Source organism: Misgurnus anguillicaudatus, chromosome 3 (assembly GCF_027580225.2).
Source record: "Misgurnus anguillicaudatus chromosome 3, ASM2758022v2, whole genome shotgun sequence".
Taxonomy (NCBI): domain Eukaryota; kingdom Metazoa; phylum Chordata; class Actinopteri; order Cypriniformes; family Cobitidae; genus Misgurnus; species Misgurnus anguillicaudatus.
Window position 1 is genome coordinate 10,890,790 of NC_073339.2, and position 20,069 is coordinate 10,910,858.

The 20,069-nt window shown below is 36.7% G+C and overlaps 1 protein-coding gene across 1 annotated transcript in view; it reads right to left on the reverse strand.

Moving 5' to 3' along the window:
* Positions 1-8,303: 8,303 nt before the first annotated feature.
* Positions 8,304-20,069, reverse strand: part of cfap58 (cilia and flagella associated protein 58) — a 157,512-nt gene continuing 145,746 nt past the window's right edge. The window contains exon 18 of the mRNA XM_055204571.2: positions 8,304-8,605. Within this exon, the coding sequence (XP_055060546.2) occupies positions 8,464-8,605 (142 nt within the window). The 3' untranslated portion in view covers positions 8,304-8,463. The remainder of the gene's footprint in view (positions 8,606-20,069) is intronic.

Sequence of the window (20,069 nt, forward strand, 5' to 3'; positions counted from 1 at the left end):
ACTTTAACAGTGTTTAGTCAAATTATTATAATTTTTCTATTATAAAAGTAAGTTCAAATCATTATTGTTAGTTTGGCCTAAAGACCTAGTTAACATGAAGGTTAAGGCAGTGGAGTGGTTCTCAAAATGGGGGCCAGGGGGATGCGAGATTGTGCCAGGGGGGCCTCAGTTTTATTACATTTTATAAACTCCATTAATTTATAATAAATTCTGTGTAAGTAAACCTAAAAAAAAATAAGGCTACTAACCAACAGCACTACATTGTATCATTTTATATGTTTTGATTAATTCAAATTTAAAGTTTATGTCATACATTTTCTTTGGAGGGCACGAAGGGATGCACCGTACACAAGGGGGGCCACACACCAAAAAAGTTTGAGAACCACTGGGTTAAAGGCTTGAAGTCAAGGTGATTAGTTATTATTCTCTCAGTTGCAGTATTTAACCTCAGGGTGGGCTGGGGGGATGTGCATGTACTTGCAACTCAAAATGGTATTCTGCATGGACGTCATGGGGCAAATTGTAGCAATCCCTGATTGTGTGGTGATAAATACACATACTTAATTCTACTCCCCTGGGCTCTAGTAATGTCAGACGGTCCCTTTGTCTCCCAGCTATCCCACAGACTACATAGCAACACAGATCTAGATAAAATGCTTATCAGAGCTTACATGTTTACAAGCTGCGCAAAAATCAGATTTTCAGAAACGACACGTCCACATTACTGTTTTGAAGGTAATGATATCTGATCTTTCTCTAAACATCCAGTGCACTGTAAAAAAAGATTTGTTGTTTCAACTTAATTCAAATTTTAAGCTGCCTTAATATTTTAAAGGGGACAATTCACAAGACTTTGGTGTCCCCAGAGTACATATGTGAAGTTTTAGCTCAAAATATCATATAGATAATTTATTATAGCATGTTAAAATTGCCACACAGGTGTGAGCAAAAATGTGCTGTGTTTGGGTGTGTCCTTTAAAATGCAAATGAGCTGATCTCTGCACTAAATGGCAGTGCCATGGTTGAATAGTGCAGATTAAGGGGCGGCATTTTCCCTTTCTGACATCACAAGAAGAGCAACATTTTACTGACCTATTTTTTACATGCTTGCAGAGAATGGTTTACCAAAACTAAGTTACTGGGTTAATCTTTTTCACATTTTTTAGGTTGATAGAAGCACTTGGGGACCCAAATATAGCACTTAAACATGAAAAAAGTTAGATTTTCATGATATGTCCCATTTAAGTTATTCAACTAAAAAAAGTAAGCTAAAAAAGTTGAGTCAACTTATATTTTTTAATTTAAGGCAGCACAAACACTTATTTTTTTTAATTGGAACAACAAATATTTTTTTACATTTTATATCATTTGCTGTTGTAATGATGAAAGGCACACACAAGCTTATAGCTGAGAGTATCTGTCAGCGTGAAAAGAACTAGACATTTTCCCTCTGCTATGTATTGTGATATCTTACCGCTTGAGAAAACTGCCGACAGAGGCATCTCATGCATATACTATATCCAAAACTGCTGACTTGTTCACTCATTCACTATTAAGTACGTAGTAAATCTCACATTATTGAACATATGAGGAAAGGACAGGGGGAATTTATGTATTTTAATATTGTGTTATTATAATATTCTCACACTAATTAAAAAAAAATTGATGTGAAAATATTCTGATATCAAAACACATGGGTTTGGATCGGGTCTGTAAACAATGAATAACGTTTGATTAACTTTTTTTGATGGACAAATACACAAACTTAATATACTGAAATTTAAAGGCAATGTACCTGATTTGATCCAGAAACATTTTTAGTTATAGTAATTTAGTTTTAGTGATGTTATTCACTTTGTACTGCAAAGTGTTCTTACTGGTAAATGAGACATGGGATGTGGACCGTCTGTGCGTCTTCATGTGTTTGGGAGGAGGCGTGGCTTTGGATGGCGATTTAAATGATTTCAGTGCTAGTAGGCTACCATTAGCATTTTTCAAAATCAGATATCCTGCCTTTAATTACAAATAAGAAAAAAAGAAAATCAGATTTTTGCTTTCCTAACGAAGCCCAAGGCATAACTGCAGCAATTTTCAGGTGCTTATACAGTAGATAAGCATACAGCTCTCTTTAGTCAAATCCACAACCATTTATATCACAACAAGATCAAGATACAGTATTTGCAAAAGAGCACATTATTCACTATAATCTCGGCAGCGGCTGTAGCCCTTTTATGTAATTACTCAGGCTTATCCGATATCTTGAAAAGGTTATGATTCAAAAGCGAACTGGGAAGCAATTTCATTTATCTTTGTTAAACGTCATTTTATCTCTTCCCAATAAAGTGCTAACACATCAAAACTTAAACAGAGGATTTCCAGTCATTTGAGGACAGCCATTTGCAAGTATAAACCAACCAGATCCAAAAACAACAGTGTGCCAAATTCTTATTTTACACTCAATTCCTACCTAGTTGATTTTACACCTTTCATTAATAATTAGCTCTACTGACATGAGTTTAATCTGTTGTTTAATTCATGTAATGTATAAAATGACAATCACACACTTGACATTTACAGTTGTTCAGAGGGTTCATCAGCTCTGTAATCTGCAAGACATTTCACATACTTAAACTGCTCCGTTCCAAACACCTTAACATTTTAAGGCATCATAGGCATGCTTTCTAAGCAAAGGTTATTGGTAGCCTTACTGTAGGTTTAATAGCAAAAGCACAGGCAAATTGGCAAGAGGCAAAAAAATTCGCCCTACCAGTGATCTGCGTGTCAATGTAGAAACAACCCGACCGACATTTTCAACAAACCCGCCCGCAACTCGGACTGCAAAAAAATTATAAATATTGTACTCAACCCGCTTCCTGCCCTGCATTTTTAAAAGTAGTAACTGTTTCAAATAGTTAATTGGCATCTTTTTTTAAACGACCTGACCAACCACAACCTGAATATCATTAAAAATATTTTTGGGTGACTCGTAACCGTGGGTGACCACAGGCACCTGCTCATTTTGGATCACCCAGCGCATCACTGACGGCTACTATCAGAAAATGAAAAGGAGAGCAATAGCACGTTAGTCATGTCAAAAGCAACAGTAGCGAAAAGTGTACAAACCACTTTAACAACAACACCCCCTGCTTCCAGATTTCCATATATGGTCTGTCCTGTAAATGTGCAAATGATTATACAGTAATGGTGTGTGCAAAAAATATATATTATTTGCGCAAGTACATGACATATAATGTCAATGCAAAGATGCACATTTTTTTTCAGGTGCTGACGAAACACAAATCGCAAACATGCAATATTCGTCACAATTTAACATACTGTAAGCGGGAAATTCGCATTGCGCTTTATTGCACACCCCAGTCCGGTTTTACACGTCAAGTTGTATCAGAAAATGAAGAGAATTGTTTTTATTCATGCGAGTTATGCTGGAAACATTAATTTAAAGTGAGTAATGCAAATCAGGGAGGCGCCATTACCACTTTTTCCATTACCGATTCGATTTCAATCCTTATTAAAAGTGGGAGTAGCAAAAAAAGTGTTTAATTATTTGCACAAATACATAACATAAATTTCAATATGCGAACAGACGCAAATTTGTTTATCGGGTGTGCTGCGAATGACAAGACGCAAACGTGCAATATTTGACTAAAAATAATTTCAACTTGAGCAAGAAATTCGCGTGACGCTTTGTTGCGCAAACCCAGTCAGCAAAGTGTTTATTGACATGTCTGGTTTGACACGTCCATTGTATCAGAAAATGGAGAGCATTGTTTTTATTTGCGTGAGTTATGCTGCAAACAATAATCTAGAGTGAGTAATGCAAACTAGGGAGGCACCGTTACCACTTTTTCCATTATCGGTCCGATTTCGATACCAGATTTCTGAGTAACGGACAATACCAATCTAATAGTAATTTTCTTAAACCATTTAAAATTGCATATACACATGCACGCACGCATACCAGACACGCCCCCATTTCCAAAACCTGACCTTACAAAGACAATGTTAAGACTGCTATGGCTACTATCCGGAAAAGAAGAGAAATAGCATGTTGCTAAAAGCAACAGTAGCAAAAGTATTCTCAAACTAAAATTTTGAATTGAACCACGCCCCCTGCTTCCTGATTACCATATATGGGCTGGTGAAAATATAATGTGCAAATGTGCAAATGATCGACAGTAATGGTGTGTGCACCCTAAAAGCGAATTCAACTATTTGCGCAAGTACATGACTTACAAATTAAATGCAAAGATGCGAACAGACGTAAATTTGTTTTTTGGTCGCTGCACATGATAAGTCCCAAACTGCAAACATGCAATATTCGCCTAATACTCATTTCAACTTGAGCGGGAAATTTGAGAGAGCATTGTTTTTATTTGCACATGTTATGAGACAAACAATAATCTAGAGTCAGTAATGCAAATTAGGGAGGCAGCGTTACCACTTTTTCAATAACTGATTCGGTTTTGAAAGGTCGGACGATACTGATCTGCTACTGTATTGCCAGGCATGCCAATACACCTTACAAAGACAATGTTGAGACTGCTATGGCTATTATCAGAAAAAAAGTCTTCCGAAAAGCAACAGTAGCAAAAGTGTTCTCACGCCACAAATTAAAATTGAATCACTTTAAGCACAATGCCCCTGATTCCTGATTACCATATATGGCAGGGGTGGGCATTTCTGGTCCTGGAGGGTCACTGTCCTGCAAAGTTTAGCTCCAAAACTAATCAAACAGACCTGAAAATCCTAATCAGAAGCTGAAGGATTACTTGGAAATGACATTCAGGTGTGTTTGATTAGGGTTAAAGCTAAACTTTGCAAGACAGTGGCCCTCCAGGACCAGAAATACCCACCCCTGATACATATGGGCTGTCCTGTAAATGTGCAAATGATCAACATACTGTATAGTAATAGTGTGTGCCCACCAAAAGCAAATTTAGCTAATTTGGTTCGGACACCGCCAATGATGCAAATATTTTGTCAAATTTGCATGGCGCTTTGTTGCGCAACCCAGTTAGCGACTGGGCATTGATTATTTTCATGCGAGTCATGCGACAAACAAGTATCTATAGTGAGTAATGCATTCACTTCACTTTTGGTATGCACACACCATTAGTGCCTTAGCAAAACAAAGAATCTAACCACGGAAAAAAGCCAAAAATAATGAACAACAAAAAAACAGAGTAATGGAAAGCATATACAAAGACTCACAAAAGGGACTACAACAGCACATACACTTAGACCAAGGTTAGTGACCACCCTTTACAGCCAAATAGAAAGTGACTTCTCACAATACTGATTGGCTAATGGCACCACAGAAACGCACAAAGTCCCAATATCCCTTTATTGGTGGCTATCCTGAGCTATGACTCAAAAAAGTTCATGCTTTTAAAGAGCCCTCCATTGTGGTGGTAAAACGTCGAAAGTACTATAATATATTTTGCAACATGCAGCGAAATACTAAAATACTAGAGTGAAATACCACACCTGTGTCCATCTTGATGCAAGCTTGTGACGCAATGCAGTACTTTATATTCAGTAAGTCTAACTGAATTCAGATCGTTTCGGTAGTTTATAATCTACACTTTGGGTTTTGGGTTCTGTGTAAAGTAATTACCATCTGGATTTAAATGAGATCTCAGTCCTCACGTAAATTAGATTTTATGACTATTAGGTTTGCAATAATTCTCAGTAGCCCGCTCCTGAGCATTTTCTCATTAATGGCAGTGAGCGAAGGTAAAGCTCAATGTTACAAAGCAGTGACACGGTTTGATCGCACTATACGAGACTGAACCAGACAATGGCTGCGTCTCAATCACAGTTCCTCTCAGAAAAAGGGTACTAAAAGGTACAAAAGTTGGGAAAGTATCTTTTCAAAAAGATACTGGTTGTACCTAAAAGGTACACATTGGTACCTTAAGGCGCTTTTTCATTGCATAGTACCCCACGGTTTGTTTTGGGTCAGGTCGGGTCAGCTCACCTCGCTTTGGCTTGGTTAGCTTTTCCATCGAGTTTAGTAACACTTCGCATTGAGAGGGATTATAGGCATGTTGTTATATTTGCGCTGCCTGCTGCTGTATCATACAAGTGAAAGCGTTGTTGGAATGCTAAACATTCCCATACATTCATTTATTTCTCAGTCCGCCACAAAATCTAAATTGACCACCACAAAAATGTTTGCACATCGCGTTTATCACTACCTCTGTATCGCAAGTTTTTGTACAAACACCTGTGGCATCAGTCAACGCGCTCCGCTGAGCCTCATTAAAGTTGCATTTACACATATAAAGCGCACGTGCATTGCGAATGTGCCGCTAGAAACTGCAAGTTTGGAAAAAAACTGCTATGGTGTTCCTGGTACTCAGGATTTACTCGAGACTAGCATAGCATAAAGGTAAAGCTAATCTTTTACATTATAGCGATGACGCTGGTAGTGACGATTCTCTCAGACCAATCAGTGATCTACGGTGTTTTCGCGTCACGTTTGGTATCACCTCGAATCGCTTGGAACCCCAACCGAGGTGGAACTAAAAAAAGTATCGGGTACTACATACTGCACCGAATGAAAAAGCACGCATCCGCTGAGCTTTTAAAGTATACTGACCGTGGCTACGCACGGATGGCAATATAAATGATTTCTTATTCAAATTATTACTCTACCAGGCTGCCAGGGCATCACTGATTTGCAACATTTACAGTAAATTAAAATTTTTTGGATAAGTGAATTTAAAAAAAGTAGCCGATCCACCATAGTGCATGCGCTGTTGTACTGTACGCGTATATATTTGTTACCTTGTCGAACTGCATTTTTAAATGTGGGCATTAGTATGGCTGTATTCTTCTTCTTCCTCTTTTCTTATTCCTCTTCACTCCGAGCGGAGCATAGGGCTTCTACGGAGCATACGCCCCCTATGGCTGTATTAAGGCTCAGTAATGGCAAAATAGCCTCAAAAAGAACCGTGATAAAATCACGATTTTGCCTAAACCAATCGTGATATGATATTTTTCCCATATCGCCCACCCCTACCTCAAAGATACATATCTGTACCAAAATGGTTCAAATTAGGACCTCTTTAAAAGGTACCGTCCTAGTGACAACCTGGGTACCTTTTTTCTAAAAGTGTAGTCAGAGTATTAAAGGATTATTCCATTTTCCCAAAAGAAAAATCCAGATAATTTACTCACCACCATGTTGATGTTGATGTCTTTCTTTGTTCAGTTGAGAAGAAATCATGTTTTTTGAGGAAAACATTCCAGGATTTTTCTAATTTTAATGGACTTTAATAGAGCCCAACATTTAATACTTAACACTTAACAGTTTTTTTCAACGGAGTTTCAAAGGACTATAAACAATCCCAAACGAGGCATAAGGGTCTTATCTTGCAAAACGATTGTCATTTTTGACAAGAAAAATAAAAAATATGTACTTTTAAACCACAACTTTTCGTCTAGGTCCGGTCCAGCGCGACCTAACGTAAATGCGTAGTGACGTAGGGAGGTCATGTGTTACATATATAAAACGCACATTTGCGGACCATTTTAAACAATAAACTGACACAAAGACATAAATTAGTATCAGTTGACATACAACAACGTCAGAACGGTCCTCTTTCAACACACTTGTTCACTGGGGCGGAGTTTCACGTTCGTCCTCTGTGACCTCTTGACGTCATGACGTATTGCGTGGGGTCAGCCTGGCGCATCACGACCGGATCTACATGACGAGAAGTTGTGCTTTAAAAGTGTATATTTGTTATTTTTCTTGTCAAAAATGACAATCGTTTTGCTAGATAAGACCCTTATGCCTCGTTTGGGATTGTTTATAGTCCTTTGAAACTCTGTTGAAAAAAACTGTTAAGTGTTGAGTTAAGTATTAAATGTTGGGCTCTATTTCAGTCCATTAAAATGAGAAAAATCCTGCAATGTTCTCCTCAAAAAACATAATTTCTCTTCGACTGAACAAAGAAAGACACCAACACCCCGGATGACATGGTGGTGAGTAAATTATCTGGATTTTTCTTTTAAGAAAATGGACTTATCCTTTAAGCTCTCAACAAACAAATGCACATATACAAAACGAAGCAAAAATAAACATATCACCGGCACATACAAAACACTCATGCTGATACAAATGCTGTGACACTGGGTGTGATAAACACACAAGGCATATACCTGGCACACTCCAAACTACGGCACACTATATCAGAGATATACCGTATACATAAACAGAAATGGGACTAAATGTACAGTATGAGTGTTTAGTATAAAATGAAACCAAAACCTTTCAGTGAAAATAATAGATTTGACTTTATTCCAGAAGGGGAGAAAAGCACAGCCCAAGTGTATTCCTCAAAGCTGTGGACTCAAACCAACAGTGCTGAATAAATACATTTGATAAGAGTGAATGATGGTGAAGTGGGTCTCCGGGGGTTCTGGTGGGCATTAGGACTGCTGCTCGAGGACTTGAAGTGTCATCCTGTTGTGCTGCTTTAGACTGAAGCCTCCTCCAGTGAATCTGGGTCCGTCTGGACGCTGAGGCTGAATCACAGGCTGCCCCACCCCGGCCAGATTTCGCTCCTTCTCCCTGCAGAGATGACGGAGAGAGAGAGAGAGAGAGAGAGAGAGAGAGAGAGAGAGAGAGAGAGAAAGAGAGAGAGAGAGAGAGGGCAGAAAGTCAGATGATGTTGCGTTATGTTTCTTAACTGCTTTATTTACACACAGCTTGTACGGTTTTATTAATTGTATTTATTTACACCAGAGCTGTTTAAAATTAAATGTGACAGAACTTTTCATATACATCACATACAGTTGAGTGCATACAATTTCATACCCTTTACAGAATTTGCAAGACGTTTATCATTAAAAAAGGAATCATGAATATTGCATGTTGTTTTTTATTATCTTGTGTATCTTCTAAAGACCAGTTTTAAAAAAAATGTATGTTTGTATAAATTCTGCAAGGAAATTAAAAACATAGGAGGCAAAATGGGTATGTAAATGTATGCACTTCACAGCATATTCATGTCTCCTTACATTTCATTAGTTTTTGATTTGCACTATGGTGGAAAACACTTTATAGCGTTTATTTATTGTAGCGTTTATTTTTCCCTGAAGTCTTCAAAATGAAGCCAAACAGGTACATGGATCTTGAGTACAGTGTGTTTGCATTAGTAACTAAAACATATGTTTGCTACTTATATTAAAGGTGCCAAAGAATGCATTGAAATAATGTTAAATTGTTCTCTGATATCTAGATAGAAGTTATGTGGCTTTATTAAGAGCAAATATTATCCAGAAATGTTTTTAAATGTCAAATTACAACCCTAAAATTTGGCCTTAGAATGAAATGGTCTATTATTAACTTATATAAAAGGTTTATGAATAATAATGTTAAGCTCTGCTCTGATTGGCTGTTTCTTAAAGCAGCTCCTTTCAGTAGCTCTGTGTGTATGTGAACAGACCTTATGTTTGAGCCTGTATCAGACAAAAATGCAGATTTTGAGGAAAAATCTATTATTCGGATATTGCAAATGGACTTTTTTGAGTGTAAAGTTTGTGTTTTTTCAGTATGGACCTGCAAAATGTAAAAGTAATGTAAATAGAACTTCAACCCAAACGCTAGCGTATAGCATTAACTAGCATATAACTCAGCAGTCACAACTTTTTTTTTTAAAAGATTTTTGAATTTACTGTAAATCTTTAAATAGATTAAAATTGAAAAGTGGAATTAGGTTATTTAACCTGTTTAAACTTTAAACTTTTGGAAGAGCCTGATGTCGAAGTTTTTTGTTTATTTTTATTTTATTTAGTTTTTTATCTGTCTCTTAGTTACTCCTTTCTTAAAGGAATAGTCTATCCTTTTTCCATATTAAACTATGTTATTGCCTTAACTAAGAAGAGTTGATACATGCCTCTATCATCTTAGTGCGTGCACGTAAGCGCTGTGGCGCGTGGCGACACTTTGATAGCATTTAGCTTAGCCCCATTCATTCAATGGTACCAAACAGAGATAAAGTTAGAAGTGACCAAACACATCAAGCTTCTGTCATGCTAACACATTGACCCCAGAGGATCTTATGAAAAACTTTCCATTATTTTACTTGAAGTCAACAAAAAAGTTGTATTTTATGCAAAGATTTATTGCTTTTTGCAGAAAAAGTAATCAGTTTTTATAATAAATCTTTACGTTTTTAATGTTATCATAACCTAAAGATGCTATGTGAAAGTTTGTAACAAAAAATAGTGGTTTTTATCTTGTCACTTTCTTGATATAGAAAACACATTTGTACCCAAATTAGTCAAAATGGATTTGTTGCGTTTTGGAATGTATACACAAAGACATGTACATACACTGTCAGAAAAATGGTCCAAAGTTGTAGCCTTTAAAAAAGTCCAAATGTTTTGTTCAGGAATAAAGGAAGTCTATCACACAGCTCGCTTTCAACTTTCTATAAAGGTGCTGCAGTTCACTAAATCTCTCGTTTAATGCGCTTTCATTCACTACAACGCAAACAAACTCGCGCAGCTCTCTCTGACGCTCACTAACTTCGTTTGTCCAATACCAAATGGCGTCAATTAATATTCACTGAGTGTGTAATGCAATTTCACAGTGGGGCCGATGAAGACATTTGGCAACAAGCTTTAAACAAACACACAGCTCAGCCAACCTTTGTTCCTCCCACTGGTAAACAAACACAATGCAACGAATAAGATAAAATATGCTGATTCTTGGATGTGGCTGTAGACATCTGCGAAATGAACTTTGATTGAAACTCTGTTTGGTTGACAAGCAGCATCGTTGTGATCTGGAACAAATGACTCCTGGCAATGTAAAGTGCCGGCCTGATGATAAATAGCTCGCATGCGTGATCGTTTGGGAGGGAAAGGGTATGTGATATGAAGCAGCAGCTGATTTTTTTTTTTTATTCTTTGGAGCTGACTGGATGAGTTGTGAAGTGTAAGTCCCTCTGATCACTTTGCTACATTTTAAATATGTGGATTAGCCACAATAAGAGTCACTACAAACACCAACTGCAGATAATATTTTGAAAATGTATACTGTCTCAATCCAAAAGAATACACATTCTGATAAGGCTGCAACAACTAGTCGATAAAATCGATAATGAAATTTGTTGTCAACGAATAGTTGGTATGTGACATCACATGCTCTCGCACCACTGTTGGTGAGCGGACATTGCGTCTCATTCATACAGTGCGAGCTGTGCCCTTATATTCAAAGTCCCTTTTGTTGGAGTTCTGAATTGGGCTACTTTTAAACTGTTTTCGCATGTTTATGTTTTTCTGCGGGTTAAAGATGAAATCATTTGTTTCATTAGCTCTTGGAATTTGGGCTGTGGGTAGTCATTGGGATGCTTTTGGACTAATTTTAACTCATTCCCTGCCATTGACAAGTTATCTCGTCAATTAAGAGAAAACATTTGCACGAAAAAAGTGTTCCTGATGAGTTTTATGTTAATCTGTAATACCGCAATCATCCAAGTTATAAAAAAACTGAAGCAAAAAGTTATTTATTCATTTTAAACTCTGTGTATGTTTTGATAATCATTCTGAATCTGATCTCTAACAAAATTTCTTCACATGCTATTATTTCAGCTTTTTGCTAAAAAATATCCACATTTAAAGGACAGTTTCGGTATTTTACACTTAACACCCTGGGGTCCAAAAACGCGGCGCCGTGTTTCGACGTGTTTTTTCCTTATCATGGCAAAATCAACTTAAAATACTCCATCATTAATAATCATACATTTACGTGTTTGACATCATTTGAAACGATAAAGGGTCTTCTTTAATATGTGTTCGTTCACAATAACAACAGATCTTTGTGTTTTTGTCAAATAAAGAAAATAAACAGGGTGTGCATCCAGACATTTCTGTCTCCGCCAGCTGTCTCTAAAAACACGTTACAAAAATCAATTGAAACTCCACGAATACTCGTCACAAAAACATGATACACATATCCAAAGAAAGCCTGAAATGTCTACTCTTAAACAAGCTAAACATAATCGAAAACAAATAATGCCTGTTTATGTAATCTGCATTGAAGTAAAGAGAGTACCGTTTTCCTGGCTGACTTCATTTAATACGGTCACGCCCATAGGCGGTACTTGCTGTTGACATGGAAATCATAAGACGAGCGGTTCAAACCATAATGAACAAAGCGTAAAGTTTATCAGATTTAAAGACTTTACCGCATGTTTGGATTATAAACTTTACACACACATGTGAGGAATATCTTCATTTATGTCTGGACATTGAGGAAGAGAAGCATTTATCTTTAACGTTACTTTAGAAGAACAATGGAGGACGCACTGGAGCTCGATTAGAAGTAAGTAACGTTAACAGTTAATTTATACCATTTATATTTGCTATCATGTAACTTAATATGCTCATGGCTTGTGCAGTTCAGCCTACATACAGTAAGCAACCTCAGCAGACTGCACGCTTCGGATTGAAAAACTTTCGCATTGTTTACAAACGGACGCGATCTCACGTAATGGCGGATTTCACTGTTGCATGCTGTAACAGTGTTAAACACAGTTATTCACTTATATCCTTCATGGCAACTTTCAGTAAGCCTGAACTGCTGTATCTTTTAAGTGTGTGCTGTAATATGATTCCATGTTTACATGCTTATTTACAAACAAGTCCGCGTGACCTCCCGTAATGGCAGATATCTTTTACATATTTTACAGTGTTAGACACAGTTATTCACTTTCGTATCTGTCATGGCAACTTTGAGTAATGCTGCACTGCGGGATTTGCTGTAAAATTATTCCATATTGTTTACATGCAAGGTAATTCCATACATTGCGCTTTACACGCGACAGCCCTGTTTTCAGATTGTTTATGATGAAATAGAACAGTTTTGACTGAAATTTCTACATTCTCGGCTGCCCCGAGATTTTTCAGGTGTTTGTTGTTCACCTCCCACCTCTACAATGGGGGTATAGGTGCAGTGGAACAATCCTTCCTAAAATGCATTAAACTCTCGTTTACAAAGACGTGAAACTCACAGAGTGGTCAGTGGTGTTCACTGATATGCTTACACAAAAATCGCTGCAAAAGATGCTTTCCAACAGGTTTTATCATAGTTTTTGTCCAACTCCATTGACTTGTATTAGATGTGCTGTGAGGTACGGTAATACTTCGCGATGGGAACGTTGTTTGTATTTTTGCAATTGGCAAAGGCTGATTATCACCAACAACTGGGCTGGAGTGTCTATTATTCAAGCTCTCAAAATATACGGGTGTGAGGCGTTTGGAAAAATAGGTCCACAAGTTTACAATGAATGATAAAACACCTGTTAAAATTTCAGTCAAAACCATTCTATTTCATCATAAACAATCTGAAAACAGGGCTTTAAGTGTAAAATACCAAACTTGTCCTTTAAGCGTTTTAAACAGAGAAAAAAATAAAGATAGGATGAAATGTTTTTTTTTTTCCCATTTTGTTTGTTTGTTTATTTATTTTTTGTTAAAACAGAGATACTGTTCTTTCATTTGATATATTTTATATATATTTGTTATATATTTTTAGAAGAAAGTTTTCCTGGTAGTCATTTTGTAAAACTTTTGTGAAAAACAACTTGGCGGGGAATTAAATAGCCATTGGGCTGGTTTGTTTCACAGATCTGGCAACCCTGACAGGACAATGATGGAAAGTGCAAAAGAACGCTGGTTAATAAAGATTGTATTCCCTTTAACAAAAGTGAGTTTGTATTTGTTTAATTGTTGTTGGGGCAAAGATTAATCGTGATTAATCGCATACAAAATAAAAGTTATTTTAATATATATAAATAAATATATATATATATATATATATATATATATATATATATATATATACACATATACTATATTATATATTTAAGCAATATCGCTCGAGTAGGAGTGTGATATAGCTCTATATCATCACGGCTGTGATTAGGCCAGAGGCACGAGGCCGCAGGCCGAGTGCCGGAGGCAATCACAGCCGTGATGATATAGAGCTATATCACACGACTCCGAGAGCGATATTGCTTTTATACAACAGTTCGACGGCACACGTTTGAAAAACGAAAACTAGAAAACAACAACGGAGTTATTTTAAAAGCCTCTTTGTTTGAGAACTACTTCTTCCGCCACGGATTTGAGGGCGGCCAGAATGACAGGTAAAACTTTCGGCTGCTTTGAAGCTCATAACAACTCAATGGACGGAAAAGCTGTTACTTTATATTACCGTTTCTTGGTCACAAAGTGTAGTTTTAAGATTAGTTCAGTCGAGAATGTATATGTATTATATTTAAATCTGCAGTCTATTAGTAAAGATAGCGCCTGTTTGAACGTTTGCTTAGTGAGATTCGGTACGAATGAGAACAAAAGCATGAGCGGACGTCAGTGTTCACTCGCCCCGCTGACCACCGCCCTCTCTGGGATACACTTTGACAAAGATACCCTGGCTCTCATGTTGGCCTTGTTTGTTTATGATCGTCAAAATGAGATCAAATCAGCAGTATTTGGTGTCATGATCAAACTATTACTTGTTTTTTTAATTCATATTTAGTGTCTTTTGTGTTGTTATTGTTTTGGCGCGAGGTAAAAGTTAATAAAACTACTTGTATAACGTTACTATTGCTTTCTCATTTATTCTTAACGTGATACGAGCACTCGATTATTATTATTAAACTTTGTTCTGGTCAGTACTATATAAAACGGTTTTTTATAAGTGTCAGAGAGATGTTTTTGCATGCTGCTTATAAATATACCAGTGGCAATATCTCATAACATGTTTTAATAGTCACGTCACGATAAAGTAAATGATCAATGTCCACCACATTTAAAAGCTGCGGTGCTTAACTGTTACCTGCAGTTCCACGGTGTTTTCGCGTTCTGATGAGATATAGCTCCAGAAAAAAACGAGTGTTTATATTCCTCTTTCCAAGTGTTAATCGTCCACACGATGTGACAAGACATTACTCCCATTTACTTTAACGTAACATCCAAGAGCGCTGATCTTTGACGGAATAATACTTCTGATTGGGGATTCACAGACTGATTTATGAGCTAGTAAACTAATGAGATGCACGGAGAGTGATTCAAACAGCGCGTCTGTGTTTTTCCATTCAGAGATGAGCCTGCTTAGGACCTCCATTCACTAGGTGGCGGAATGATACGAAAGGTGAAGCGGTTACTGTGCCGATATTAGCACAATATCGCATAGCTCTTAGCCAATCAGATTCGAGAACCAGAAAGAACTGTTGTATAAAAATAAAATAAAAATTGATATATAAAAAACTCTGAAATGAATATATGAAGAGTTTGGTTCCAAAACGCAATAAATCCATTTTGACAAATTTTGGTAAAAACGTGTTTTCTATACCAAGAAAGTGACAAGATGAAAACAACTATTTTCTGTTACAAACTTTCACACAGCATCTTTAGGTTATAAAAACATAAAAAATTCAAATCCATAAGTTGATTTTCAAAGATTTATTATAAAAACGGATTATTTTTTCCACAAAATGCAATAAATCCATGACAAGTTTTTATTCAAAATGCTATAAATCTATTGAATCAATAGCCTATATAAATGTGCATTCATCTTTGCCATGTTATATTCATTTAGTTGACTAGTTGTACACACTAATTAAAAATATAAACATTAATGTTATTAATCAAAACACTTACTTTGTCATATTAAGAACCCTGTCATTGCGGTTACTTGACGTCTTCGCTTAACGTCTTTCACAGCGATCGACTGTAAAATGTTTTTGGTCCTGCTCGATTTTCGTTGACTTTGAGTAAAATTATGTACAGTTTTTCATAAGATCCTCTGGGGTCAATGTGTTAGCATGAGAAGCTTGATGCTGTCGGGAGAACAAGCACCCGTCTCCCGAGTGCCTCTCAGGGAAATTGTTAGATGCTGATGGCTTCCGTTTCTTTCCCATCACAGAACCATCACAGGTTTAGCAATGCAATTAAAGTATTATTTTGTTTTGTTTGTTGATCACGTAGTACAAAGTAGATGAGGAAAACCAGGACTCCGTGTACTACGCGCGTCCGCCATTGCTTGTTTACATTGCGTGAACGGTGGGCTGTAATATCAGAAATGGAGTTATTGCGTTCTGTAAAAAAGTGGGAGTGGCGTTTGTCGCATTTTGGGAAAAAAGGGAGAAAAGATGACAGAATAACACGGCGGATATTGGATTTTGCGTAAAATTAAGAATTTACTTTTAACTACTGACCTGATATAATACTGATTTTGGCAGTAACTCATTTTTTTCAAAAATGGCGTTTATTGCGTTTTGGAACCAAACTCTTCATATGTATGTGTGTATAAAATATACATAATAATTACACGCAGTACACACACACATATATATTATGCAAAAAAAAAAATACTTATAAATAGTAATAAGCCACAAACTAAGAATTCGTTTTAAAATGTAAGGGGGATTTAAAAAAAATAAAATATCAAAATAAAAAAGATTATATATTAGTAAATCTCTGTAGTATTGTATCGCTTTTGCACTTTTAAAAGTATACTTCTATACTTGAATACCCTAATTAATTGATCATGAAAATAATTGTTAGTTGCAACCTTCTGATACCATTCTCTAACCATTCTGATAAAAGAAACATAGATTGAATGTACTGTAAGTCGCTTACAATGTACATGCAAAGTATACATGAAACTACTGTTAATAAAAATAACATCCAGAGTAAAGCTGCGTGCACACCGCCAGCGACTAGCAAAAGCAAAGCAATGCAATTTCATTCATTTTAATATAATCTTGGCAGCTTCTGGCAACACAAGCAACAGCGGCCGACTGGATGGGGCACATCCAGCTACACGAAAGTTCAACTTTACTCACACGCCTCTTAACGAAGTCATTGAAAGAAACAAGTGACACACAGGCACAAAGTCGCTGGTGGTGTGTACGTAGCATAAATCTATAAACATAAATATTGTTTAAGGTAAGTTGTAACATGGCTGCAGCAGGCGTAGTGATATTAAGTAGTCCCCTACCATTGAAAGTTACTAAGCGGACTATTTTTGGCTGGTGCGTAATATCATTGCGCCTCCTGCAGCCATGTTACATCAGCAAAGTCCCAGATTATTACACCAGAATGAAGTATAGTTCCTAGCCATATCTGCCTAGAAAATCACAACTTTTAATTTTCTGTCGCTCTTAGTACACAATGTAACTACAGAAGAGTCAAGTTTTAAATAGGAAAAATATCCAAACTCTTTGGTTATTTTTTAGCGCAATGCTAATGGTCTAATCACATTCAATGGATTATGCTAAGCTATGCTTAAAGTGCTAGCGCCAGACCGGGAGATCAGCTAAGTGGATTCCAAAAAGGTAAAATCAAATGTTTAAATAGTGGAGCTGGAAAATGAGCATTTTTTTTTTTTTAAAGTGGGTGTCCGTTTAATACCAGGTGTAAATGGTCATTGAATTACACTGACATGTGATATTACTTTCTTGTTAACACCTCTTTAGAAAAGTCCTAGAATCACTATTTCTGGTGATTATCTTCATCTCTTATATCTTCACAAGCAGAAGCTTAAGCTCAGAGCTTCACACAGTATTTCTAGTCTGGGATGCAGTGTACCTGAACTAGTTTGTGATATCAGCTCTCCACAGCTGTGTAGCAGGTTAACCGCTCCTCATAGACAAGGCGGTTTTCCGGCCCAGAGGGAAACTGAGACCTCTGATATCACACACCATCCTCTGACCCTTGCGGTTATCGCGAGTCACATTGAAAACCAAAAGAAACAAAGTACTGTAGTAAAACCACAGTGTTTTATGCTTCCTAGTCTCCAAAGGGTCTTCGTCAAATTTCATTCATCTGTTGTTTGATAAATTCATGATTAATTCATTGGAGCAAATAAATCCATCAGCATGTTGGGCAGCGCTGCAATAATAGTCAATGGGGAGTTTAAAAATCAGTGAATCACGAAATAAGACATGATCGTATTATTTTAAATTATAGATAAAACGGTTACGTGAAGAGTTTAGCCAATATGACACATGCTGCTTGGAATAACAAAGGGGAAGATCTGTTTTTTGCATGTCTATCAAAATAGCAATCTTACTCCATCTACCTGATTATATGAGAGAGAGAGAGAGAGAGAGAGAGAGAGAAAACTATTTGAAGCAAGTTCAATACATTGAAATCATAAAGCATTTAGCATTAGCAGTCATCAGATCTGATTCCCCAGGCAACACATGAAGTAATCAAATGTATATCGGATAAAAGCTCCTGTTTTTTCCAATCTCCCTTTAAACGGCTTTTCACAACACACTGGCATTTACATAAATTTCACAGAGACGTCAAACAAATCTCTAGGCTAACAATGTTATGTTGTGAACAAATAATCCCGTTATGAACATCATCACTGGACATTTTTCCATCCGCTATGAACTGAATGCTAATGAATCTGACACAGACGGTAAAGCTGATGTCTGCGAGATGGGATTGATCCACGGCTCTCCAATGCAGCGGCTCATCTGCGTTATTTTGTCCTAGCTGGGACCAGCACCAAATCAAATCATCTTGCCATCACTTCAAACATGCTTGACACATGCATTCATCCCTGAGTCAGCTCTTATGTTTGCGTGTCAGTCATCCGGTCTTTTAGCAGACTGCATCCAAACCGCAAGAACTGGCTAAATGCCAAAGTCCACTTCCTAATTAAAGTGATGCTTTTAAATTCTGCTGGAAAATGAAGCCCCCCCCCCCAAAAAAAAACCCATCAGAGTTGTCACACAAAAGCTTTTTAAAATGTCACAGGAAAGCTACAAAAAAAAAGTGCTGTAATTTTGCAGCTGGTTGCCAGTAAATTACTGTAGAAGATAAAGACTAAGACAGTAACATAAATGTAAAATCTACAGTAAGTTACTGGCAGTTAGTTGCCAGTAATACCAAGTAATATTGTAATGTCTACAGAAATTTTTTGCAGTACATGATTTATTTTCTTCATGTCACAGGCTGCTTACTTTTATAAGGTGTTTCTTAGTTTATAAGATTAGCGGCTAAAGCTTACAGGTAGTTACTGTATTTGTTTTATTTCTTTGTTTATGATCATCCACACTGCTGTGTATTCCTGCTCTTGATCTCTGCTTTATTAAACACCCATTCAAGGACAAGTGCCCCGTTCCCATATTGCACCCTCCCATCTGCTTTGTAGAAAGAAGAGAATAACTGTTATGTCCCTTGAGACCCTTACTGCATTATTAGTTAGCAGGAGGTCGGTTGAAAGAGGAAGCCGGTGAAATGTAAATTAGGAGGCGCCGTAAGAAAAACAGACTCAAATTCAGTTACGAAAAAGTATTTTATGTTTCTTTGGGGAAAATGCAATAGAAGTGTGAGGCAGAGAGAGCAAGATATAAATACAGAGATGAGAAAATAACATTTCACAGTGTACGGTTTTAGATCTTACGGTACAGTGCTTTTCTTTTAAGACTCAGCTAATATATACATCATGTAACTGTAAACTGTTGTTGTGCGATCTAATGCAATAAAAACAGATTTTTACTGTGTGGTTTACTACAATGCGGTTTTATTGTTAACAGCCAAAAAAGAGGTCAATAATTCAATATGTGCATTCATGCAAACGCATCTATGAGCAATATATAAAACTAGAGTCTCTTTAAAATTATACATAACATTGACCTGTAGACAAAATGTTTTCCAATAATATTGTCTTTTTCAGATGGTGGGGTGAGCATATAGCTACCAAAGTGAAAATATAGGGGTATGCTGTGCACAGTTCACAGACTTCTTGTGTGCATCTTGGCTGGCTACTACTGTACATTAGCCAAAACTATTCAAGAGAGCTTACTTTGTGAAATCATGTATCACATAATTTAACATTATATTATTAGCCATGATAAATTTACTGAAAAGATTTTTAATGCAAAATTATATTGAAAATGATAAATAGCCATTTTGTTTCTAAAGCCGGGTACACACCAAAAGATTTTTCAAAATGTGAGAGCCCACAAACATGATGAAAAAAACAGACGATTTAATATGTT